This window comes from Odocoileus virginianus, chromosome 33 (assembly GCF_023699985.2).
Source record: "Odocoileus virginianus isolate 20LAN1187 ecotype Illinois chromosome 33, Ovbor_1.2, whole genome shotgun sequence".
In the NCBI taxonomy this organism is placed as follows: Eukaryota; Metazoa; Chordata; class Mammalia; order Artiodactyla; family Cervidae; genus Odocoileus; species Odocoileus virginianus.
Window position 1 is genome coordinate 38294499 of NC_069706.1, and position 26863 is coordinate 38321361.

The 26863-nt window shown below is 44.4% G+C and overlaps 1 protein-coding gene across 1 annotated transcript in view; it reads right to left on the reverse strand.

The window, feature by feature from the left end:
- Positions 1–26863, reverse strand: part of SDK1 (sidekick cell adhesion molecule 1) — a 722340-nt gene that overhangs the window by 406417 nt on the left and 289060 nt on the right. Inside the window, exons 3-4 of the mRNA XM_070460504.1 lie at positions 25730–25836; positions 23430–23577 (exon numbers count right to left, since the gene is read on the reverse strand). Of these exons, the coding sequence (XP_070316605.1) occupies positions 23430–23577; positions 25730–25836 (255 nt within the window). The remainder of the gene's footprint in view (positions 1–23429; positions 23578–25729; positions 25837–26863) is intronic.

The following is a 26863-nucleotide window of genomic DNA, read 5'->3' on the forward strand; positions in this document are numbered from 1 at the left end:
ACTGTTGCATTGTGTTTATATTAATTCCACAGGGATGGTTTTCTAAAATAAATTAGCTTATATAAAATTAATCAAGTGACACTTTACATATGTTGACTCTTAAAATCTCAATGCAATGTGCCTTTATATCTGAACTGAAAACACAATAATGAGAGTATTAAAGCTTGATGAAACATTAAACCTTAAACTTCTTTTACTTACAATGCCCCTGCCCCAAAGTTAATGCAAGGTATATGCCTGTCACACTGTCAGTGATACTTCCATGTGCCTCTATCGCTGGTGACCAGAATTACCAGCTCTTGTGAGTCAGCTATTTATAGATTTTCATTTAGCCCCAGTTTTTCAAAAGGCTAGCTTTAAAAAATCATTCTAGGCAAAAATGTTGTTCTACATTTTACTTGTATAAAAAAAGAAATGTGATGTTATCATTTTTAATAACAGAATAAATAGAAGCTGCAAAGTCCCAAAGATGCATTTTTGATAATAATATAGTTATAATAAAATTACATTTGAAGAACTATATAAATTTCATGGATATATATTTCTCAAATGAGAATTTACCCATGGTTAGGTCAGAATAACCTGGCAGGGTATAGAGATATGCACAAGAAATTGCATGTGTCGTAATTCATTGGGATTTTTATTTCTTATATCATTTATTTCTCTTCTAGGAGCACATTATGAAAAAAAACAAATCTCTACCACACAATTTCCCAAACTACAAGAGCACCCATTTAACAAAGCACAGTCCTTAAAGAGAAAAGTAAATTAAAAACCCGCTTCAACTCCAAGTTCAAAGAGAGAGAGAGAGGTGATTACGTGGCTCAGGACATCAAGGAAGAGTGAGTGTGGGCACACCTAACGCCTTCATCCTGCAGGACCTGAGACAGGAAAGGAGAAACCAGTTACCTTCCCCCAGCACGGTGAAACCACGCCGTCGCTCAGATCTTTTTATCCCCAAGAACGTATTTTAATAGGCAAGTATGGAAGGACAATTAACATTAGTCATAAGTCAACCAGTGCAATCAACTGTTTCTATGTGCCAGGCGCTGCGTCAGGGCCGGGGACACAGGTGACTGCCACGGCGTCCGTCCTCCCGGAGCCCAACCGCGAGGGAACGCAGGACCGCAGAGACCTCGCGGCGCCTGGGCTCAGCCAAGCGGCCTGGAAGTGTTCTCAGGGGAAGACGACATGCAAAGCCAAGAAGGGGTAACCAGTCCAGTCGGGGGAATGGCCTTCGAGGCAGTGGGACGGCGCGTGTGAGGTCCTGCGACGGAGGTCCCAGCGCAGGCGGGGCAGACTGCCCACGTTGCCGTCCCGCGGAGGGACGGGGCAGGCGGGCGGAGCCGGGACGGCTCCAGCACGGGCTTCATCGTGAAAACCACGGAAACCACTCAGGGAGGGCGCCCGTGGGACCTCATGTGGCCTGCGGGGAGCGCCTACCCTCCAGGGCAGAGGCTGACTGGGAGGACGGAACTGGAGCCCTGGGCGTGGGTCAGGGCTCCTGCGGCCATCCCAGCAGCGCGTGCCCGCGGCCGCGGAGGTGGGGGAGCAGGAGAACGTGATGACCCCGGGGACTCCACCAGGGAGGCGAGGGAGGGGTCAGGAGACGCGGGAGCTGTTCTAGGTTCTCCGCCCTTCATTAATGAAGCAGCTGGGAAACTGCCTTCATCACTACAGATCCAGCCAAGTCTGCCCGTAGAGAGAGGAAAAACGACACAACACTCCCTATTTCAAACGTGAATAAACCCTCTCACTTTCCCGACCCTGGGGGGCACTGGACAGACTGCAGACTGCCCAGGCGTGGGCGTCAGAGAAGGACCTCTTCTCCCAGGGTCGCCCTGGGTCCTGAACAACCTCGGAGCACCAGTTCCTGCCGCCCTTTGCTGTTGCCTTATGTCAGGGAGGAGGCGCGAGGACAACATATTATGGGGTGTCAAGCACAAGACCAGCTCCACTCATTCATTCGACCCACAAATATTCGAGGAACAAATGTTCCTCGAACACCAACACATGTGGGGCACTGTGCTGTGTGTCGGGGGTGTGAAGGTCAAGGGAAACCAGTCCCTGCCCTCAGAGAACTCCAGCCTAGCTGGACTTGAGCAAGTAGGGACTGGAACAAGAGTAACAGCAGAATTATTCACTATTTTAGGTGACTGCCCGTTCAGGTGACTTATCCATCGTGTTAAAGAGAGCGCGCACACTTGCTCAAGTGTTCCCCTAAGTGAGCCTGCTAGTCATAAAGCGTGGTGCCCAGGGGGTCGGGCATCGGGATACGGAGGGGAAGGGGCTGGAGCCTGGCGGACACGCCCGCAGGCCCGCGATGAGGAAGTCCAGAGAACCCGTACCTGGAACCCGCTTCACAGAGGAGGGGCCCAAGCACCAGTTCTCACGCCTGGGCGAGAAAGCCCATTCTTTCTCAGAGCGGTGCATCTTTCATCTATTTCTCTACTTTCATGTGAAGTCCGCGATCTCCAAGCGACTCAAAGGAGCCTACTCAAAGGTGCAAAGGTCTTAATCATTCTGCTGTTGATATGGCTCTTATCTATTCTTCCTGAAAATGGCACAGTGTCCTTTAAAGTTACTGCTATTTTTCAAACATGAAGTTATGAAAGTAACATTTTCTATTTCTTGGAGGCAGTGTTCCTTTGTCTGAGAGCCTAAAGCAAGGTGCCAAGTTGTTAGAACTCAGGCAGACTTCATCTACACCCTCAAGTGTGCAAAAAAAAAAAAAAGTTTCCCTAGAAAGAGATTCAAGCATACCAGAAGCTAGATTATACCATCTCTATTTTTCAAATTTATAAGCAACGGCATTAAGATGACCAGAATAAAATGTGCATATGAGAAGAGAACACACAGATTAGACTTTCTCATTATACTCCTTCACGACATGACTGCACTTTACCGGGGGCTGCCGGGAGCTGTGGGGCAGTTAGCAGCCTGGCATTTCTCGTGACAACAGCCGTGGTGACTAAGCATCTCAGTGACGCACTTGGCAGGCACCCCCGCCCGACTCACCTTGTGTGTTACCTCCCCTTCAAGGCATGTGTGTTTTTGACAAGCATTCCACCAAGAAGAAAGAAAGATGTCTCCGGGTGGCAAACTAGGGAAAGCTCACTGAGCTAATTCCAACAGGCACGTTTCAGTAAGCACTGACGCGGTTCAGGTGGAGAACAAAAAGGGAGACAAGCCAGAACGCTTGTAAAAAGGCATGAGCAGTTATACAGTCATTCTGCGAGACTGAACTGAGACGCTGGGGTCAGGGGATATCTTAACAGCTAATTTTTCTCAAATTGACAATGCCTAGCGTACTCTGGAAGCGTATCACCTTCTTCCCATGGTGACAGCAATCTCTTACTTTGAAACATGCTTTGAAAATAAGTTCTGTTCAACTGAAAATAAGCCTCGCTTAGCAATTACAGGATAGTCAGCTAAGGTTAGACTTCTTTTTCTACTTTCCTTGCTTCTTTAATAGATGCAGAGCCTTTGACACTGGCAGGGAAAACACATAATATGGCAAAATTCATAACGATAATGGCCGTAAGCAACAGGTCGGGTGGCCAACCATCCTTGTTTCCCCGGGACTCGGCGACTTTCGGTGCTCAACTGGAACAGTCCCAGGCAGACCAGCAAGAGCTGGTTACCCTCTACGCCACACACCCTTCCCCAGACATGTGGTCTAAACAACTGTTTATTTTCTCAATGTACCCAATGTTTTGTTGTACAAATCCCTCTATTCCAGCATAAACCTCAAGAGGAGAACTTTGAGGAAAATAAACAAACAAAAACCATGGAACAAGCCCCAAGTCAAGGAGATATGCTACAAACATAAATTCAACTTCCCTAAATATTTAACTTAAAAACTCAAAGGAGAAAAAAATACTATGCATGAAGTAAACTTGCATTTTTGATTAATCCCCCTAGAATCACCTCATTTGAAGACAGAAACATGGATGTTCATGTCTCTGCTCTGGATCATTTTATTATCATGACAAATCTTATTCTAAAAGTATCACAATCTTACTTCAAATATGGACAAATCAAATCTTTTTTCTATTATAAACGGATTTTAAAATATGGGAATGTTTGACTCTATGTAGTTTATTAATACTAATTAAAAATAATCTAATTATACATTCCTTCAAAGTCCAAACTGAAATCAAATTTATGTCCTAGCTGTCTGATATTTGTAAGATGTATGCTGTACACACACACACATATTCAGACACGTGTTTATGCATGCCATCCATCTGTTCCACACATGCGTGTCTCTGTGGATGTGGACGTGTGAGCACACACGTGTGAGCATGAGACACACCTGGAGGACACAGGGTCCGGAATATCTGCCGCTGCTGGGCTGTCTCTCAGCAGATGAACTGCCCCTGATGCTGAGCCTGCGGGCTTCTCGCCTCCAAGCGTCCCTGTCAGCACCCTTCTTTCTCAGCCCAGTGACGTCTCCCTCCTGGTGCCATCACTACCTTGCTAAAATAGGGCCTTGACATGGACAGACAGACTTTCAGAAGGTTGTCAGCAGCAGCCGGTTTTGCCCCTTTTGGAAGCCAGCAGCAAGGCACAGCAAGGGGATTGGGAACGTCAGTCCCCGAGCTCAAGCCCCAACCTGTGGGCTGTTCCGGGGCTTCCTGTTTCCTGAGACCGGAGAGGGCATCTCCCGGAGAGCAGCAGGGCTCCTCTGATCCCGTCCCTCCACCGGCGGAGCTGCATCACAGCTCACCCACAGGCTCCGCCTCACTGCTCCTTCAAGAGCCCCTTCTTACCTACTGCTTTTGAGGACTTGCACTGCGCTTCACATGAAGGATTAAGGAAATCACGTTCACACCTCCAGATGGGACGAAAGTAATCAGAAATACAAAATGCAATTTTGCTTTGCAAGATCTACTTGAAAGGAACTAACACCAGGAGAGTACTACAACCACTGCCTCCTCCGCTATTTGAAACCTTCAAACGAGTAATCACAATAAAAGGGGTAAGAACCACTAACGGTCTCATGCTCTCATATAACCCAGGAGCCAGGCCAAGCCCTCTATGTGAATAGGCGCTTGTACAGTCCCATGAGGTGGGGATTATTGCTCTTCCAGCCACACAGAAGGGGAAACTGAGCCACGGAGGAGCTGAATAACATGCCCGAAGTCACACACCACTAAATGGAGGAACCAGGGTCTGAACTCAGAGCTCACATTCTCAGCCACCACTTTACATTGCTTCTTTCCGAGTTGTATGTATTATCCTTCCTAACCTGAGAACAGTAAGACAGCAGAAAATGCTAAGACGGGACATAAATTTTTTTAAGTTCTTTTAAAAATTTTTAATCATTAGATGCTTTTCAAAATTTCCATCACTGAAATAATTCCTTAATTTCATCATGAGATCAAAGAACTGACTAAAATTTATCTGAGGGCTTTACAATTTATTTAAATTCATACAGAATGTGTTAGATGAAAACCAGGCACTGAACAGACAGACACCCTACTTACAACCAGAGACCAGAGACAAGCCATCGGCAGGTCGCCAATTCCGCCTTCCTCTCCAGCTTTAATTAACATGAGTATGGATTCACATCCATTTTCACAGACAAAATCTGTCAATTTAACTACAATTTAATTCAGTAATATTAACTCATACACAGCAACTTCATAACAGACTATGATTTCTCCATATATATCTAGTTTCAAAATCAGAAAAAGTTAGTAAGATTACTGATTGTAAATTAGTTGTGTAAAGTCCACGCCATGATACAGGTTTCAGGCAGAATACGAAGCTCCACAGAGCTTAGGTAAATAGTGATCGTCATCATAGGCGGTAATGACTTCCCAGTGATTTTTGTGGAATGAAAGACGTGTTAAAATGGGTAGACTTCACACAGACAATTTCTAAATACCCAAGGTTACTCAGCATAGGTAATGCACAAGTGTCTCATACATTAAACCATAGACTCAGACTACAAAAATAAAGTATACACATTGTACATGTAACCTCAGGACATAATTTATCTCCTGGATATAACAACTTCCCTTGTCTCATAATGAATGGGCACGTCTCGACTGAAGAAGGAAAGATTCATGCTCTCAAAGATAAATAAGTTCTAAGGACTCCTCCCCATTTATAATCTTCCAAGGTAAAACAGTAAAATTCCTTCAGTGGTGATAAAGATAGAGCACTTAAACTCCAAGAAAAATCATCCTGGGTGAAGCATGAACTTGCCTGGTAGGGTAGTTTGACCCCAGACTTTCTAATCTGTCCACAGCACACTGCTTCCAGAGGGCCTTCCAATTTATGGCCATGGCAGCGAGGAAACTGGACCTCTGCCCAACAAGCCCGCAGAGCTGAGTCCAGCGTGTGCAGGTTTCGCCCGAGAGGTGAGGAGCACTGTGCCAGGACAGGCTTCCCTCTCTCCCCGCGTCTTCCTTTCTGCCCAGATTTCCCTTCCTCTGCTGTGCTGGTCCTGTGATCGCTTCCTCCCCTCCTCTCCCCCTCTCCGCCCCCACCGCCCCCTCCTCATTGTGCCTGTCCTGGAATTCAGGTCCTATCCACTCAGACCACCTGTGGGCCGCGTTCAGGTAAGACACTCTCTTCCTGGTGATTCCCCGACGTTGGCACCCTGGCTGCCTGCTCCCTTCCGGCTGTCTCTTTGTGGGCAGCTTGTTTCTCTGAATGTTGGCATTCTCAGAGCTGGCTTCTCTTCTTTTCTAACATCTCTCTCCCCCTCTCATGGTTTTAAATGCCACTTGTATGCTGATAGATCTCCAATTTTGTGTCTCCAGCTTAGATATTTCCTTTGAGCTCCAGGCTTTTGTCAGTAAAATTGTTGATCCAAAAGTTGATCTCTGCACACCGATTCTTCACAGGCGTCTCTCTCAAACTGAGCAGGACCCCAAACCGTTCTTATCTAGTAGTCATTGTTTCAGTAAATCAGAAACAAGAACCCTGACTCCACCATGTACCAAATTCATCTTTAAGCCCTATTGAGTCTATTACTTGTTTAATCCTTATTTTGTTATTGCTGATTCACTCTATAACTGTTGATTATACTTTGAACCTATAGCTTTAATTCGTCCACTTTCCCTGTTTGCTCTGCCCTGTCTTAATCCAAGCTGCCAGTGTCACATTTGCAAATAAGATGTTTGCAAAAGCTTTCTGAGAATTCTGTTTCCACTGTTACCACCCATTCTTCACAAAGCAAGATAGATCATGACGCGCGCCAAGCCTTTCCACTGCACTGAGAACAAAACCCAGACTCTCTGCCAGAGCCGCACGACGGGGCCCTGTGGTCATCCAGGGTACCCCCTACTGCCGCCACGCAGATGCCTTTCAGGTCTCAGACCACCAGGCTCTCCACCACCTCAGCTTCTACCAGCGGTGGACCCAGAACATGCGGCCCCCTTTCTTCATGTCACTGGCTCCTTCTCTCTCTCCAAATTTGGGTCTAAACGTTATGTCCTCGAATAGCGCTGACTCTCTTGATGCATTGGTTCATTTGCCCATTTCTCATTTGTTTACCCTTACCAGACTCTAAAGTCTGTGAGAACAGGGACCCATGTGATGTCATCAGCTGCCACAGTGTCTGACACAAGGAAGCATCTGGCAAGTATTTCTCAAGGAAAAAAAGGCACATCTTTACCCACACAGAGCTTAGCTCAAGAAAATTACAAAAGAAAAAAAAAAAGATCCAAGAAAATATTTAATGATGATCAGTGAAAGTAAAAAAGAAGAGTCAATGAAATATTTAATGATCATCAGTCAAATGTAAAAAAAAAAGAAAAAAAATGCAAAAAAAGAAAACAAAAAACAACTCAGTAAAGACTACATAAAGTGTCAGGTGTCAAAAGGTCACATACTGTATGATTCCATTCATATGAAATGTCCAAAACAGAGCAATGAATATGGACAGAAACGAGGTCAGTGTTTGCCAGGGTCTGGTGATGGGGGCGGGGGTGGGGGGTGGTGGTGGTGAGCTACAGATTCTGGGTGTGGGCTTTCTTTGGGTGATGAAAATATTCTGTTGGTGGTGGTGATTGCTCAACTCTGAATACACTTGACCTTTGAACAATGCAGGTTTGAATTGCACAGGATCACCCATGTGTGGATATTTTTCAACAGGAATATTCCAGTAGTCATGTACGGATGTGAAAGTTGGATCATAAAGATGGCTGAGCACCGAAGAATTGATGCTTTCAAAATGTGGTGCTGGAGAAGACTCTCGAGAGTCCCTTGGACAGCAAGGAGATCGAACCAGTCAATCTCAAAGGAAATCAACTCTGGATATTAATTGCAAGGACTGATGTGGAAGCTCCAATCCTTTGCCCACCTGATGCGAAGAGCCAACTCATTTGAAAAGATTCTGAGGCTGCAAAAAACTGAAGGCAAAAGAAGAAGAGGTCAGCAGAGGATGATGGCTGGATTGTACCACCAGTTTGATGGACAGAAACTTGGGCAAACTCTGGGAGACAGTGAGAGACAGTGAAGCCTAGAATGCTGCAGTCCATGGGGTTTTGAAGAGTTGGACATGACTTAGCAACTGAACAACAAACATTACAGTACTACATGGGTCTGTGGTCAGAGGAACTGGAGACATGAGGGGCTGACTGTAAGTCACATGTGGACTAACCCCAACACTGCTCAAGGGTCAACTACATACTAAAGACCACTGAACTATACAGTTCAAAAGATCTACTTTTTGTAAATGATTTATTTTAAATTTTCATTTCTTGGCCATGCTGTGCTGCATATAGGATCTCAGTTCCCTGATCAACCAGGGATTGAACCTATACCCCCTGCAGTGGAAGTGCAGAGTCTTAACCACTGGACTGCCAGGGAAGTCCCCAAAGATATATTCTTTTAAAAGGATTAATGATAATTGAGTTATATCTCAATAAAGCTTTTTTTTATTTTTAATAAAAGAACTATACAAGATGAACTACAATGAAATGGCTACAATCCACTCACTAGATTGTGAGCCGTTCTGAGGCAGAATCATTGTATTGATCTTTTTATCCCCAGATCCTACAGTGCTGACTGGTGGACCAGCTGAATGGATGAAGGATGACCTTGAGATCAGCAACTGTCATTTGGATGCAAATTCTCCAGCAATTAGACCTAACTAGGCTTTGGTCAGATCTGATTACAGCCAAGAATGAGCCCTCATGAGAAAATGATTCTGCATCACACAGACACGACACTTTGTAATTCACAAAAGGCTATGAGATCTGTTACTGTATCTGAATATCACACAGAAGAATCACAGTCCTGTGAAGTGGGCGGGCCAGTTTATCATCACTTTGATTTTCCAGATGGACAAATGGAGCGTCACTGAAGTTACAGACTGGCCATAAAACACCTGCCTACACGTGCCACCATGGGGTCAGAGAACAGGTGAGAAATGCCCACTGCAGGCCACCGTGGGGTCAGAGAATGGGTGAGAAATGCCCACTGCAGGCCACCGTGGGGTCAGAGAACGGGTGAGAAATGCCCACTGCAGGCCACCGTGGGGTCAGAGAACGGGTGAGAAATGCCCACTGCAGGCCACCGTGGGGTCAGAGAATGGGTGAGAAATGCCCACTGCAGGCCACCGTGGGGTCAGAGAACGGGTGAGAAATGCCCACTGCAGGCCTCTTTTGCAAATCACAGTCCTTTTGGACAAGCTGAGATCACCTCTGCCATCCACATTCACAGGAATAACCCGGAAGGCATCTTTCAGGTGCTCAGCTCTATCCCCGGCTCTATCACTAACGGAGATTTGACCCTAAATCATGGAGCTACTCTCTTGCCCCACGCAGTCATCCACAAAATCGGTGTGATAAGACTTCCTCTGCTTTCCCGACTGGGAGGTCATGAAGATTTAGAGCGGTCTTGCAGAAGGGAACAGAGATATGCAGGACCCTCCGTAGCACCTCCACGGGCTGCACTTCACTTACCCTCCCCTGCAGACCTTCCTCCTCCCAGGGACGCCGGCCCCCTCCGCTCCTCTGCAGAACCCCAGCCAACAGATGGGCAGAACGTTTTCACATCAGACATTCACAGGATTGGTCTGACCCCATTTCACGTGTGAAAAAGCTAAGCTGCCCAAACAGTAACTAGGCCTGCCCAGAATCAGGAAATGGTCAGAGTACAGCTCTCAAAGTCATCTCTTCTTCGAAAAGCCAGAATGCTGTGCAAAGCCCACCCACTCCTCAAACTCTTCGCCTGCACACAGGACTGCTTCCGTTGACATCTGCATTCCTCGACCACTTCCACATGCAGGATCTCCAGGACTCTGTGGGGGCACTGCACCCCGCCTCCCGAAAGGCTGCCCCTCTTCCCACAAAGAGGGGACCCGGGGACGCAGGCTGCCAACCGGACCAGCACCTCGTGCCAAGCTCAGCTGGCCGCCGTCCCTCTGTGTGACCTGGGATCCTCTCCACGCCCCGCTGCCCCGGCCTCTCCAGCTCACAGCTCCCCGGGGCCCCAGCCCTAAGTGCACGAGGGCCCACAAAGGACACGGCCCGTGGCTTTCTCTCGGCCCCAAGAACATCCTTTCCTTCCTGGAGTTTCCTTCTCCTCCTCGTTTGTGTGGCAGGAGCTCACACTGGTATCCAACATTTCCGCCTGAAGAGCCAGGTAAGACCAGACATGAGCAGGCTTCTCACAACACAGAGCCCCCAAGTGTGCGTGTGAGCTACTGAACCACACTCGGCGGCTGGCCCTCCATGCGCGTGCAAGTGACACGCACCCCAGAGTGTCACCAGAAGCTGCCCTGGCGGGCCAGGCCCCGCGTCTGGGTTACAGATGAAATAGTGCTACCACGTCTTCTTGACTTATTAACTCCAGCAGGATCCCCTGGCCTGGGTCCAAAGCATCTTTCCTTCACAGGGGATTTGGTGCTTTAGGAGTGACTTCCGTGGATGACACCAGTGCAATTAGGTGCTTTTAAATGAACAGATAAGTGAATGAGTAAATGACCCAGATTTAGGGAGAGTGGCACTGACACCGATACTCTAAAGGGAAGCTAATCAACGCCACTGATCTTTGACTGTGTAATAAAGTATACATTAGGTGCACAGGTAGAAATGCCTCCCTAATTATCCAGCCGATAGTGAGACTGGCTTAAATTTCCCAAGGACGTTTTGAGAAGGGGGCACTGGAGGAGGCATATCTCTTTGTACTCTGCTACAGGAGCCATTGACCAAGGACTGAAAATTCATTGCAAAACAACCTAAAAAATCCATAGTTCCAAATGAGTTGATGATTAGGAAGCTGACTCTGAGTACTAATGCATGCTTCTTTATATAATTAGAAAGCATAATGAGTAGAGAGGGGATGGTGCTAAGACCACCACGTGATGTTTACTCTACCAGATAGAAAGGGATTTCACATTTGTAATTCTGTCCACCGAACAACGTTCCCTGGGAGAACTCCAAGAGTGTGGTAGGGTAGGTACCCACGATTTCATTTGGGATATCCCGTCACATCATCTTTGTTTGGAATAGTTAAAAGTCTTGTGCAAGGTCACACAGCTCCTAAGGGATGAAACTGAGACAAAGACTGGTTTTCTGAGTCCCAGCCTAGTGTAGGCAGACCCCACGGCATGTGCCCGGGATGAACTAAGTTCTATTATTTACTTATTTATCCAAGAAGTACTTTCCATTCATCCAACAAACATTAACTTCTTAGTATGGCCAAACACTGAGCTAAGTTGCTGGGCCTCCAAAGAAAAAGAAATAATCCAATTAAAAAATGGGCAAAAGCCCTGAAGAGACATTTTTCTGAAGAAGATATTCAAATGGTCAACAGGTACATGAAAAGGTGCTCAAAAATCACTCATCATGGGAGAACTGCAAATTAAAACAACAATGAGCTATCACCTTACCTCTCACAGAATGGCGATCATCAGAAGATAAGTGATGACAAACGCTAGTGGGGATGTGGACAGAAGGGAACCCTCACAGGCTGCTGGTGGGAATGTGAGCTGGCAGAGCTTCTACGGAAAACAATTTGGAGGTTCCTCAAAAAATTAAAAATAGACATTTTTGACCCAGCAGTTCCACCTCTGGGTACATATCCAAAGGAAATGGAATCAATATCTCAAAAAGATATCTATACTCCCACCATGTTCGTAAGAACACTATTTATAATAGCCAAGACATAGAAGCAACCTAAGTGTTCACTGATGGATGAATGTGTATATGAACATTATTCAGCCATAAAAAAGAAGATAAACTTGAGGACGTTATGCTCAGTAAAATAAGTGAAATAAGTCAGAGAGAGACACTCTATGGTCTCCTTTATATGCAGAATCTAAAAAACTGAACTCACAGAAAGAGAGAACAGATTGGCGGTTACCAGTGTGGGGTCCTGAGGGAAAACAGGTGATGGTGGTCTGGCTATAAGGTCCCGAGGATGTGATGTACAACCTGTTACATTACAATATTACATTGCACATTTGAAAGTTGTTAAGAGAGTAGATATTAAGTTTTCACCACAAGAAAAAAATCTTTAACTACAGGTTGTATGGAATACTAACTAAACTTACTGTGATACATATACATCAAATCATGATGCTGCACATCCTAAAATAATACAATGTTACACGTCAATACATCTCAGTAATACTGTACTGGGGTGGGGGGAAGACAAAGAAAAACTTTTCCCTGCTTCTACAGATTATAATTAGTAGCAAACAACCAACTTTATGCAAGGGAGATAGACAGACAGATGACAGCCATAAAGAAGCATATTATTTAGTGGTACATACTAATAAATGTGTTTAAAAATGCCTCTTGCTCATGGTTGTTGCCGTTTCAAAACAAAATGTGGATACAGATTTAAGAGCTAAAAAAAAGAGCAAGGTATGATTCAACTAACACATTCCAGGCTTGGCAACTTCCAAATTTATTGTTCATTAAAACTGTATTTTAATTATCCTAGTTTTAATTAAAGTATTATGTAGAGCTGGTGAAATGCAATTATGTGCAACTGACTTAAGATGTATAATAGGCTAATATTTGTAAAGAAATGCATTATTGTCACTAGATCTGCTCATGGAAAATGAAGTGGTATTTTATTTTCAAATGAAAAATCGGTACACAGAATATTAAACTCTTGCCATTAAACACTACACTGAGTGCTCACACGGAACCGAGTCCCTACAGGACGCCCGCGCCCACCCCCAGGCCGCCTCCTCTGCACAGGAAGGGTCCGCTGGCTGGAACATGCCCTGTGTCCCAGAGCAGGGGTGCAGGGTCAGCGGCCTACACGTGCCCAGGGGCCTTGGCCAACTGCATCCTGCTGTGGTTACAACCACCACGACAAAAACAACATTCTAGGCTTCAGAAGTCAGCATATGGAAAGCCCATGGAGCATGCACACGAAGCCAAGGCAGCAGGGCCCCAGCATGCTCTCCGCCCCGGGCCCTCCTTCCCAGCTGATCCTAAGTCCCAGAAGACGCCTACGGACACAGGCACGCGCTCAGCCACATGTACTCAGAACACTTTCGAAGCAGGTGTCAGGACATGACTGCTGTATGCAACGTCGTGTGGGTGACACAGAGCACCACGGCTTTCATGTCCTTGAGCACTAGCTGGTCAATTGCTTCTCACTGGTTATCTCTTCCCACACCCCTTACCAGCACATACCCACCCCAACTCCCTAAGAGTCTAAGTCCACCCACAAGAACTCAACCGGGCCACCCTCCTGAACTGCATCACTAGATCCCATCGAGTGGAAGGGACAAGATGGAGCAGCCAAGGAGAGGATGAGAGGACGGGAGGTGTCCGGGGCACCCACTTCCCCTCGGACCCCACTCAGGCGTTCTTCCACCCCACAGCCATACAGTCTTCTGACTCTGTCAAGCTGGACCGCCCATCACTTCCTCCCAAAACAACACACAGACAACCAAAAGCCACTTCCCACCTGCAAACCCTCTGCATCCTTGTTTCTCAGTTCCATGTGACAGGCTCTACACTTCATCCTTCTTTGCATCCAACTACCTTCTCTGCAGCTGCATCAGAGCCTCTCCGCTTTACTGAAACAGTCCATGACCACAAACCACAAAGTGCCACTGCACTCAGATGGTCCCCGAAGTCCAGCGTGCTGCTCGATTCGCTGTTGACTCTCCAGATAATTAGTTAATCCCTTCACTTCTCTCCTCGTGTCACACTTGACTCTAAACTTATAACTTATTCCCAATATTCAGAGAGGAAATAAACATCACAAGGAAGTCCTCGGTTCTCCACAAGCACACCTGCAAGCAGCAGGCGCCCATGCTCTGTGTGGGAGCTGCCCCTGACTCTGCCCCTTGCCTCTGCTCAAGCCCCGAGGGCCCCGGGCCCTGGAGCCTGCGGGCCCGCCGCGCTGGGGCCCTGCTCCATGCGCTGGTGACGGAGCGTCTGCACCGCGCAGCCTCGTCCAGGACTCTGCCCCTCGCCCATGCCTCACTGCACCCCCACATTCCCCTCTCTAGGAGAGAATTTCTCTAGCACATAAACATTCTCAGTTATTTCCCACCTTGCACCTGTGCCGCCCCCCACCGCCTCATGGATACTTGCCATTCCCAATAAAAATTCCCCCAGAGTTATTTCATCTTATCTTTACCGCTTTCTCTGTTATCTTAAATATGCTAAAATTGTAATTACGAAACATTTCCTAATTAGAGAAAATAATAAAATGATGAGCAATATTTCTAACCTTCTACTTCCTCCTGGGTTTAACATCTCTTGTCCTCAAGCTGATCCTTAGCAGCTCTTCCAGCAAAGTTCTCAGGAACGTAAATTCTCAGTCTGAGCAGGTCTTCCTTCCTCCCTCACTCTCGGATGTTAACTTGGCTGGATATGAAATTCTGTGATGACTGCTGTAGCCTCAGGTATGATCATCTTCTCTATTATTGTAGTCAACTGTCATCTAACTAATGTTTTGAGGAAATCTGAATTATATGTATGGTTGCTTTTAAGGCTTCTTCTTTGTCTTTGAGGTTCTACAGTTACACTATAATAAGTTTAGATTTGGATTTAGTTTTATTTATCTTACTTGCAACCTTCTCTGTTTATTGACTGAGGATTCCTCATGTTAGGAAATACTGCAATAATTATCTCTCTGAATATTACCTGCCCCATTTTCTTCATTCTTCCTTTTTGGGGCTCTTCTTAGATTTCTACTGATTATTGTATCCTCTCTATCTCTTGGCCTGAGGATTCCTCATGTTAGGAAATACTGCAATAATTATCTCTCTGAATATTACCTGCCCCATTTTCTTCATTCTTCCTTTTTGGGGCTCTTCTTAGATTTCTACTGATTTCTCTTCTGTATTTTCCATCTTTTTATTTCTGTGCTTTATCCTGAGTATTTTCCTTCAATCTAGCAAAACAATATTTCTTACTTTAGTTGTAATATTGTCTGCTCTTTCACCCATTCAATTGATTTTTTAAAATAAATGATTGTATTTTTCACTTCAAGAAGTTTAGTTTTTCTCTATTTGGCTCTTTTTAAAGTCAGCACATTAAAAGATGTTCAACATCATTAGCCATTAGGGAAATGCAAATTAAAAACACAAGGAGTTATAATTACATACCCATCAAGATGGCTAAAATAAAAAATAGTGACAAGATTGAATGCTAGTGAGGAAGCGAAGATACTGGATCATTCACACACCACTGGTGGGAATACAAAATGGTACAGTCACTCTGGAAATAGTTTGGCATTTTCTTAAAAAAAAAAACTCAACATGCAAATACCAGACACCCAGCTGTTGCGTCCCTGGACATTTATTCCAGAAAAATGAAGACATGTTCACACAAAACATATACAAGAATATTTACAGCAGCCTTATTCATAGGGTGAAAACCTGGATACAACCCAAATATCCTTCACCAGGTGAATGGTTATATGAGCTGTGATAAGTCCATGCAATGGAAAACCACACAATAAAAGGGAATATGGATACAACTCAAGTGTCCTTCACCAGGTGAATGGTTATACTAGCTGTGGTATGTCCACACAATGGAAAACCACAGAATAACAGGGAATCTGGATACAACCCAAGTGTTTTTTATCAGGTGAATGGTTATACTAGCTGTGGTATGTCCACACAATGGAAAACCACACCATAAAAGGGAATCTGGTACTCACATCTGCAATAACCTGAATGAATCAGAACTATGATGAGTGAAAAAAGTCAATCCTAAAAAGTTACAGACTGCATGATTCCATTTACAGAACATTCTCTCAATGATACAATTATAGAAATGGAGACCAGATTTGTGATTGTCAGGATTTAGGGTACAGATGAGGGTTGGAGGAAAGGTGTTGTGATATAAACAGGCAACATAGTGGAACTGTTCCGTGTTTTGAGTGTATCAGCCTCAATATCCTAGCTGTGATGCTGCATAACAGCCCAACAAGGTCTCACGACCTTGTGAGGAACCGGCTAAAAGGCATATGGGATATCCTTGTATGACTCTTAACCTCTGCATGTGAATCTACAACTAACCCACATACTAAGTCTGATTAAAAATGAGGAAAAACCAAATATTGTATGACTTCATTCATATGAGGGACCTACTGGCATCAAATATCAATAACCTTACATATACAGATAACACCACTCTTTTGGCAGAAAGCGAAGAGAAATTAAGGAGCCTCTTGATAAAGGTGAAAGAGGAGAGTGAAAAAGCTGGCTTAAAACTCAACATCCAAAAAACTAAGATCATAGCATCCGGTCCCATCACATCAAGGCAAGTAGATGGGGAAACAATGGAAACAGTGACAGACTTCATTCTTGGGCTCCAAAATCACTGCAGATGGTGACTGAAGCCATGAAATTAAAGGATGCTTGCTCCTTGGAAGAAAAGCTATGACAAACCCAGATTGCATATTAAAAAGCAGAGACATTCCTTTGCCAACAAAGGTCTATATAGTCAAAGCTATGGTTTTTCCAGTAGTCATGTATGGATGTGAGAGCTGGGCAATAAAAAAGGCTGAGCATGGAAGAATTGATGCTTTTGAACTGTGAAGTCGGAAAGATTCTTGAGAGTTCCTTGGACGGCAAGGAGATCAGCCTAGTCAATTTCAAAGGAAATCAAGTCTGAATATTCATTGGAAGGACTGATGCTAAGGCTGAAGCTCCAATACTTTGGCCACCTGATGTGAAGAGCCAACTCATTGGAAAAGACCCTGATGCTGGGAAAAATTGAAGGCAGGAGGAGAAAGGGATGACAGAGGATGAGATGGTGGGATGGCATCACCAACTCAACAGAAAGGAGTTTGAGCAAATCCCAGGAGATAGTGAAGGACAGGGAATCCTGGTGTGCTACAGTCCATGAGGTTGCAAAGAGTTGGACATGACTGAGCAACTAAACAAAAATAACTGGCATCAAATTCTTAGAGATAGAAGGTAGAAGGGTGGATGCCAGGGGCTGGGGGAGCGGGGATGGAGAGTTAACCGTGAATGAGGACAGAGTTTCAGTTTTATAAGATGAAAGAGCTCCAAAGACAGGGTGGTGATGATTGCTGCACAGCAATATGAATACGGTTAATGACAACTTACAGAGAAAAATAGTTAAGGTAGATTTCATGCTACACATATTTTGCCACAACTTCAAAAAAAAAATCACAAAAATAAAAACCACAAACCCTTCTAAAGATGTACTACTGTATGTGGAATAAAACCCAGATGCCTTCCCAAATTCTGGTGCCTCCAGGACCCCACTTCCCCTCTCCGGCCCCTTCTCTGTCCACTCTCTGTCCACAATGGCCTGCGCACCCGACCACAGGTCAGCAGAGGCAACAGGCTTTGTACTGGATTTGCATGTGGGTGACCCCACTGCTCAGAATATTCGCCCTCTAGATCCATGCACGGCCGGCTCCTCCTCCTCCGGACAGGAGCCTGAGGGTGCAGCGGGGCGCAGAAGCGAAGTGTGGGCTCAGCGCTGACCAGCACTGGCCTCTCTCTGTTGCTGCTCCTTTCAGCAGGGGGACGGTGACGTTAATAACAGCACAGCCCGCCAGGCTGCTGTGGGGCTTCAGCGAATCAGTACAGAGAACAGGCTGCAAACAGTGCCTAGCACTCAAAAAATACGTTATGACAATACTTATCAATAGCATCTCAAAATTATCACAGAAATCATGGCCAATGAAAGAAGGCAGAAACAAAGGGTTTCGTATTCTGTGATTCTATTTATAAGCAATTCTAGAATAAGCAAACTAACCTATGGTACTACAATGAAATTAGGGGGCAGAGTGGGGCAGGGACCAGGGGTAGGAATTGTCCCAGGCAACTTGATTAGGAGGGTGATTATATCCGCGTATACACTTGCTAACATTCATCAACCTGTGTGTTGATGAATGTACATAAAATCTGTATGTACTCTTGTATGTAAATTACAACTCAACAAAGAGGATTTTAAACCCTCACCTGCACAGAGCTGTCCTTGACCACACCCCGCTCCTGCTCCACTCTCTCCCGCCCAGCTTTCCACGCCCCTCATCGCTGCCATCACCCTCTGGTTGCTCCTGTGTCTCCACACTGGACCAAGACTCCCTGAGGCAGAAGCGCCACTGTCCTCAGGCCCCATCTGTCCTGAGCAGCTGGAACAGTGCCTGGCACAGAACAAGTGCTCAGCAAGTACCTACTAAGTGCAGGAGCGAAGCAAGGGCAGGGGAGAGGCGGGTCTGGCCCTGAGCACTGCCGGTGCGGACGCCAGAAAGGACTCAGAGGTCACGGACAATGCCATCCTCATTTTTGACATGAGAAAATGGAGGCAAAGGAGAGTAAGTCATCTTTCCAAGGTCAGAATTAATGGTGGAAGCAGGTCTGGAGCTTGCCTCTCCTAGTCTTTCTTACTTATACAAATATGGCTCAATTCACATGTATAGACATACTCTATAAACATTCACAAAATGCCTATAAAACACAATATGAAAATTTTAAAAGCATATTATTTTGAAAGCCCTGTTAACTATAAAAATATTATTACAACCAGATCTACTTCATTCAAGCATTAAGTTGTGACTTCCAATACAAGTGCTAATTTAAACACATCTTTCTTGCAGCACTTGAAATGAAATGGTAATAGGTTAATGGATGTTCGAGTATTTAAGCATGGACAATCATGAGTCAGACTGTTTTTAAGTCACCTGGGATGCTGTTTCCTGCCCATACTTCACAATTCAGCTCATTCCGAGCAAGTCGTCTCACAAAACTGACTCCAGGTTTGAAATATTTAGTCTATAAACCTCGCATTCCTAGGAAAACACATGCCTGTACACTTGTGCTTAGACATTCCTGTCAGGTAGGCTAAGGGTGCAGTTTGAGCATAAGAACCTGCAATTAAGCAAAAGAATGGCACTGCACAGAAGAAGTTTCTGCGTCCTAATCTGATAACTGCCAACATAAATTACCTCCCGGAGGTAAGAGAACTACTGAATGACATCAGCATTCACATTTCATATTTTGAGAAATAAAAGGAAACAAAGAACATACATCTAAGCTGAAATAACGCAGAACATTTTTATTATCGAATTAGACTATACTTATAAGATAAGGCTATACTCATCTCTGACGTGCAAAAATTGCAAACTAACTGTTTGGATTCAGTAAATCAGTAAAATAAATAAGCACTTTTTTCATCTTTTCAGATAAATAAAACCTATAATTACCAATTCAAAATTCTAAGTATATCTTGTTCTCAATTCTTTCAAAATATTGTTTGCTTTTCCAAGATACATTTCTCCTCCATTAGCACCACTTTCTCCTGAGGTCTGTTATGTCTCTTCCCCCCGCCCCCACGTCTTGGTGAGGGTGTTTACACTATGACAAGAATTGCCTTCACACTCCTCTTTCATTCTGTCTTTCCAGTATTGCATCTCTGCTCTGCACGGCACCAGGCCAAGCAGGGCGGAAAACACAAAGCCATCTTAGATGGTCAGGACCCAGGGGCGGTGAAAACCACCTCAGGAGACAGAATCCACAAACACAGCACAGGGTCGTGACTCTTGCTGCTAATGTCTCCAGGTGAGATGTTGAAAGAAAGAGTGGCCACGTCTGGCACATGCCCGTCGTCGGCACAGACCCTCAGCTTAACTGCTCCAGACCCAAGCCTCCAGGTGAGACTCCTGCCTTCCCACCTTATCAGTGCCCTGTGGAGTCCTCTGCCTTCAGCCCTTTGCCATGGAACCTCCCACACTCAACATTTCAGGAGCTGGGACCTGGACCCCCTTGGGAGGCCCCGCTCCCTGCTCCTTGGGCCTCAGGAGGAGCCCCGGCTGCCACCCCGGCTTCTCCTTCAGTTGGCCAGGCTCTGCAGTTCTCTAAACACTCCAACATGTTTCCTTTGTGCTTAGCCAGAGGCATCCTCTGTGACTTGCAGCCAACAGCATCTTAACTAATATGATGGAACTCTCTGGGCTTTGTCCACTGGCATGTATGGTCCACATACACTGCAAAGCCTATAAGTAACGCTACAGCAACCACCCCCAAGGTTAGCCAAGCTTTCTTTGCTAACCTTGAATGTGGTGTACACAACTGTCTAATGACCGGATTCCCTTGGCCATCTACCATCATGTCACTCTTAACAAAACAATCCAAAACAAATGTCTACACCTTAATTAGAAGGCCATGTTTGCCTTCTCTTTGTCAAGAATTTCTGAGGATAGGGACCAACAGACCCAATACAGAGAGGATAAACAACACACATGCAGGCATGTTCACTGTTGACGTGGGTATGTGATCGTGCGACCTGTGGCTCATGGCAAACCCAGGATAACCTACAGTATTTCAAATTGAAAGCTGCTATTCTAAAACAGGAGGAAAAAGATGAAAGCAGTATAAGGAAAAAATAAATCAAAAGCACAAAGAAGGTTCGGCAAAATAAAGTGAAAAGAAGAATTGGCCTGATGCAGAAGAGAGCCTGAGATGTAGAGTCAGCAGACCTGGGTTGGAGTCCCAGCTCTGCCATTTGTCAGCTATGTGCCCTTGGGTGAGTCATTTAACAACTCCAGTCTTCAGTTCTGATAGCTAATTATACCTGCCTCAGAAGGCAACTCTGAGGATTAGAGAAGATGTGTTTAAAATGTACTCAATAACAGCTGCTGTTAATATTATTAATAGACTCTTCAACTAATTTTTCAAGTTGAGAAACATTAGACTCACTGTTTCTCTTGAAAATGGGGGGAAAAAAAAAGGTCATTTAATTTTAAGCCTAAAGCTCACATTTCTAAGGTTATGAGATAATGTTAAAACATGGTGGGGAAGGGGTGGCAAGGTGAGGTTCCTCCTTCCCTCGACGAAGGTCCATCTCTCCTGTGTGTTAGGGTGCTGACCCCAGGGAATCAGGGTAAAAGCCGATGGAGTGGTTTGAGTTGTTTCATTAGGTGTGAAACGCCTTGAGCCAAACGTTTCATTTTTAAATGATGCTTCTCACGGTCCAGAACCGATCTAATGCCATCTGAGTTTTGTCTGCCAACCATCTGGGCAGAGGCAATACATAAGCGCTCTTCCATCTGAGGTCTGAGCTGGACTTTATTAGAAGTGTAAAGTAATACATCTGTGAATGATGCATAAACTTGTGGAGATAAACACGCAAGTACTGATTTATGATATCTTGCACAGCAGGTACTTAATAAATATGGGGGTGATGATGGGGTGGAAAATACGAAACTAAAAGGCCTTGAGAAAGTGTAAATATCCATAATCAGCCTCATCTCCTCTCTTAAAAAGAAAAAGCCATCAGGCATATTACTCTACTGAGACTGGAGATTTATCGATGGCGTCACGGTGTAAGCAGACTGCCTGTTTGCCATGACACTAAGTTAAAGCCCTGTGAGCATCTTCGTGTTATCGGCTCACCAGGGATTAAGCAGTCTTCAAGAGACCACAAGTTAAAAAAAAAAGAAGCTTAAAAAATTAAGAGCTGTTATTTCATTCTGCATCCTTTTGTACTTGAATAAACGTTGTCTCAGGAACATAGCTAGACAATGGATTAACAAATGAATTACTATGTAGTTATATGCTACTGAATGAAAATAATCCTCCACCACTGACACTAATTACAAGCTCCAGTGTTTGAGAGGAAGCCTAAGTTAACGTAGCCGCCCTTCCGAAGACTGAGTCTTTCCACCTGTGCCCAGCCACACTGCGCTCAGCACCGGGACCCTCCGGAACACTGCACGGCAATCTCTCTCAACTGCCTTCCTCTCAGCCCCACCACCTCTAAGAGGATGAGAAACTGATCCCCTGTCTCTGTTTCATCCTGATTCCAGAGGCATTGTTTATAATTGGAATCAATATAAAGGTGGATACCTAAGCAAGTTTCAATAAAATACAGAAAAAGGACAGAAGTTATCCCATTTCCCAAGGTAATTTATATTTTTACGAGAATTTTAAAATATGGTTTTTACATATTTCAGTACTTTTCCTGTTTTCAATAACCAAGATAGAAACATTTGCTAAATAAGCTTAAGGATTGTGTAGGCACAAACAGAGTTCTGAAGCCCAGGCGGAAGAGTGGGGATTCTGGTCTTAAAGACGGGACAGAGTGGATGGTCAAGTGGGGAGAAAGCATATTTGAAAAACCATTCAGCAAATTCTCTTACACAGATCCTTTCTGGAAAAAAAATAAAAGCATTTTCTCCTCACAGGTTTTTTTTTTTTTTTTTTTTCTGAGTGCAACCATCTGACGGCATAAATATTTGACATTTAGCCCAAGATTACAGCATTTCATGATTCTTTCAGAAATGTCCATCCTCAAAACCTTTATATTCAGTATATTATCTTTAAATTACATTGCAAAATGCCCGTTTATGAAATATATCTCAAATGTTCTTTTTAATCACTTAAAGCTTCCAAATGCAGAAACTATCTGGCATTAGATAAATATCTTAAATGGGAGATAGGCAAGAACACCTTGAAATAATGCTTATCTAATCACAAAGCAACTGCTCTGCAATAGATGGGTGAACCACTAATTAGATGGAGGGAAATAAAACTGTCATGGTAGGATAAAAGGATAAAGAGAAATAAGCAGTAATTACTGTTTTATCGTCAGAGAAAGTAGTATCAAACGTGGCTCAGTAAAAAGAGGGGAAACCTACAGCTCTGTAAGTAAATACCAGAACTCATTAAATTAGTACTTGGAGCTCAGCACAACTCGGGATGACAACGACATCTCAAAAAAGTGCGTTCAGAAAAGGGGAAAAAAAAAACCACAAAGAGTGAGTGGGGGTGCTTTAGTTAGGGCATGTGGTATACTTAAGAATAACATTACATGATGCTTTTCTTAAACTGCTTAAAAATTTCCAAGCCAGTCTTAAAATAGCTCTTGATTGAGGCTGAGGTCGATCCACTGGCCAGGTTACTCTTTCTGAAGCTTAACTGGTACACCCAATACGTACAATGGTACCGACCGGTGCCGCGAGTGTTTGGAACTGCAGAGTTCGGGACAACTTACATCCTGCTGCTGGGGATAATCTTGTGCCCCTCTCGGAACCACGTCACCTGGGGCCGGGGGCAGCTGCTGATGGGCGGCAGGCTGAGGACGGCCGCGCGGCCTTCCGAGACCACTCGTCTCTCGTCTGCATCCGTGAAATCTCCCATATCTGCAGAGGAAAATCAGGCTTCTAAGTTCCAGAAGACTCTTTGAGAGGGAGGGAGGTCAAAGACGGCCACTGTATCTTATGGCGAAGTCACCGACTCGCCCTCAAGAGGCAGTGAGACCGCAGAGCAGGAGCGCGGGTGAGTGCGGGCTGCGGGCGGGGGGACGCGAGGGCCGGAGCCGCGGGCCCCCAGCGTGCCCACCCGACGCCTGCCTCGGCAGAGCGCCGTGAGCCTTGCGCTGCTGCTTCAGCGGGACAGCGCACGTTTGCAACCGATTTTAATACTGACTGCTTTGTTGGAAAGCATCCTCCTGCTCCATGAAGCACTTCCCCAGAAGCGCTAAGAAAATGCCTTCGCATACCACCCGGATCTCTGCAGCCGGTTCTGCCCAGGCAGCCCTGCTCAGCTTCGCCTCTGTTTCTGGGGTGAAAGCTTCCTAAAAGAATCTTCCGGGAGCAGTGTGTTTTTAACCATTAGCTTACTTTTGGAGGGTTCTCTAGACCCCATGCTGCTGACTTAATTCGGGGCAGGTAGGTTTTGTTCCAGTGCTTCTGCTGCTGGTTTAGAGCATTTAAAAAACAGGATCACAGGAAAAACCCCAGACATTACCATGTGGGTACATGTGGGCCATTTTAAAATTAGTACCATCTGAAAGGTCTGAAACACTTTCATATTATGAGTAGCTACAGGTATATGTACATACACATGGATATGGAATTCATGTAAATTAGGAGCAGTCTCTAAAAGATCCCTATTATCAATGAATTTGTGCTTCAAAAGAAATTATTTACTATGCTGCAAGCAGTATTTAATAGTCTAGGAAACAGATGAAACAAGTTAATGAAACAGATTAGGATATTCACAGTTAAAGTGAAATTTGTTATCAAAGAGTAGAGAAAATCGAGATAAGAAAGTCTAGCCCTAGAGATAAAGGATAGCAAGGCTATAAATGATTAAGGAGAAAAAAGCCCAAAATTAAATTTTATAAACTAGTACTTAATATATTATAATAAATTCTAAGCTTATTCAAATATATTTTGAGTACTGACCTTAATTTTTTATTTATGAATTGTTTTCAATTTTTCAATTGAATAAAAGTTCTGAATTATTCTGCAGACAGGTTTAGTTTAGTGACTTCACCACCACAATTCAGAAAAATGAAGCCTTCCTAGTAATTAAAACTAAACACGTATAGCATCAGCAACTTATACAGTCACTAGTAATTACAGGGGAAAAGTAGAATAACTAGAAATTATTTTGTTTTATACAGTAACACTGAAAACTGCAAGCCTTAACTGGGGTCAAAATGACAAGTGAGAAAATACCATCATCATTGGTTGACATGACCCAATTTAGAAGCTCTTTAGAGTTCTCTAAAATCTACTATGATGCATTAATATGCAATTTAAAATGTCAGCACTCTTTGCTTTCTTTTAAATGAAGAGACATTTTGGTCATAAATTCAGAATATAATAAAGCCTACAGGCCACTTTACATGGACCCTACCCGTCACAGATTTTGGACTAAAGTATTAATACTAAATATTAATACTGAAGTATTAAATACTTTGAATTGGCCAACTCCCCTCTCCACCATTCAGCTAAACACTACACCAAAATTCTAGTCCCCTGTGTTCTGATATCCCCTCTGGTTACTTTTAAAAGTTTCATTCTCCAAAATGGTCTGCCCAGCAGAGAATTATTAAGAGTCCAGAATTGAGACGCGCTATCCATGTACTCGGGCAGCTGAAGGATTTCTAAACAAATCATCACTGGAGAGAACTGGTTATGAACAGACAAAATTTTATCTGAGTTTAACTTTTTTATTTTAAAAACATTTGAATCTGAATATAACAAAAGCTGAGAGCAGCTAATTCATAAAACACAAGGCATCTTGCTCATTTTTCCTATCCTCCACGGTGCCTTATCTCCTGAATTAAAAGAAGTGGCATTCGCCTCACCAGCCCCACCATCATCGTCGGACCAGCTGCATTCGATATTTACTTATCTCTCAACCAATTTTAGCAATTATCCTCTTCCAAATAGAACCTGAGATAGACACTCAATTCCCACCATGGTCAAAGGTGATTTTGATTAGCATGCCCACAGACACTGTTTTATTTAACGTTTGTAGATGTTTTCAATGTGCACATACATGCAACTTGAACTTCTGATCTTCTTTGCAAGAGTGCTCCCATTCTGTTTCGAACAACGCAGCGGTAAAACCCGGCATCCAGCCTTTGCAAAGATGGAATAACGTACCTGCCAAACAGCAAAAAGCAGTGTTAATGGTCGTATAACTACACAGCCAGCCTTGGCATCCAGTCTAGTATATTTTGGTATCTAGCAGCAAAAATATTTTATTTTTGGTAAACTAGTATCTATGCACCCCTTTCCTGACCAACACACTTACTGCACCTGCAGTTTATCTGTGAGGTTACGTAATGGCTGTGTGTCTCTTCAGCCAGGCTGTGACTACCCCCTGCAGTGAGGTTCTGGACCCGTCTTGTTCACCACTGTACCCCGGGCCATCATGTAGACACACCACCCAAAATGGCCTGAATGAAAGAGAACTGCTAAGTAGCTGAAAAGCATTCCACTTAAACTAGGCCTTTTGATTTTTTTTTAAATTCCCTTTCTCAGAATTTCTAAAAATTCTTTCTAGAACTGCAACAGTCTTAGCGTGTTATGTGCTCCTGCATCACAGTTCAGACAACGCGGGATGAGACACAGGTGTTATTCAGGCAAAGTGAGAGGAACGCCAGGGGACAGCTCTGCTCCCCGCAAAGAGCAGACGCCTTCCAGCAACATTCACTTCACATACCTGCCTTTCTTCTACACATATGGCCTGATATTAACTTTAAAGTCTTTCCTGATTGACTAAAAGGTTATTTTATTTGTATTTTCCATTCCTATGATTATGAACAACCATTCCTCAAATCAATGCCTTTCTAAAAAGGTCAGTAAATATTATAGGGCGGGAAAGTAATTAGAAGATATGGTTTCCATAAAAGCCCTGGTTTTTATAATTCAGGGATTTTTTTTTTTGCTTTTAACTTTAATTGAAGGATGATTGTTTACAATATCATGTGGTTTCTGCCGTACATCAGCATGAACCAGCCACAGGTACACACATGCCCCTCCGTTTTGAGCCTCCCTCCTTCCACCCCTCCCATCCCATCCCACCCCACCCTTCTAGCTTGTCTCTGGGCGCTGACTTTGAGCTCCCTGTAATCAAGATGTTTTTAAGTCCATCAACAAGCAGGAGACACAAGCGGGGACCACTTGA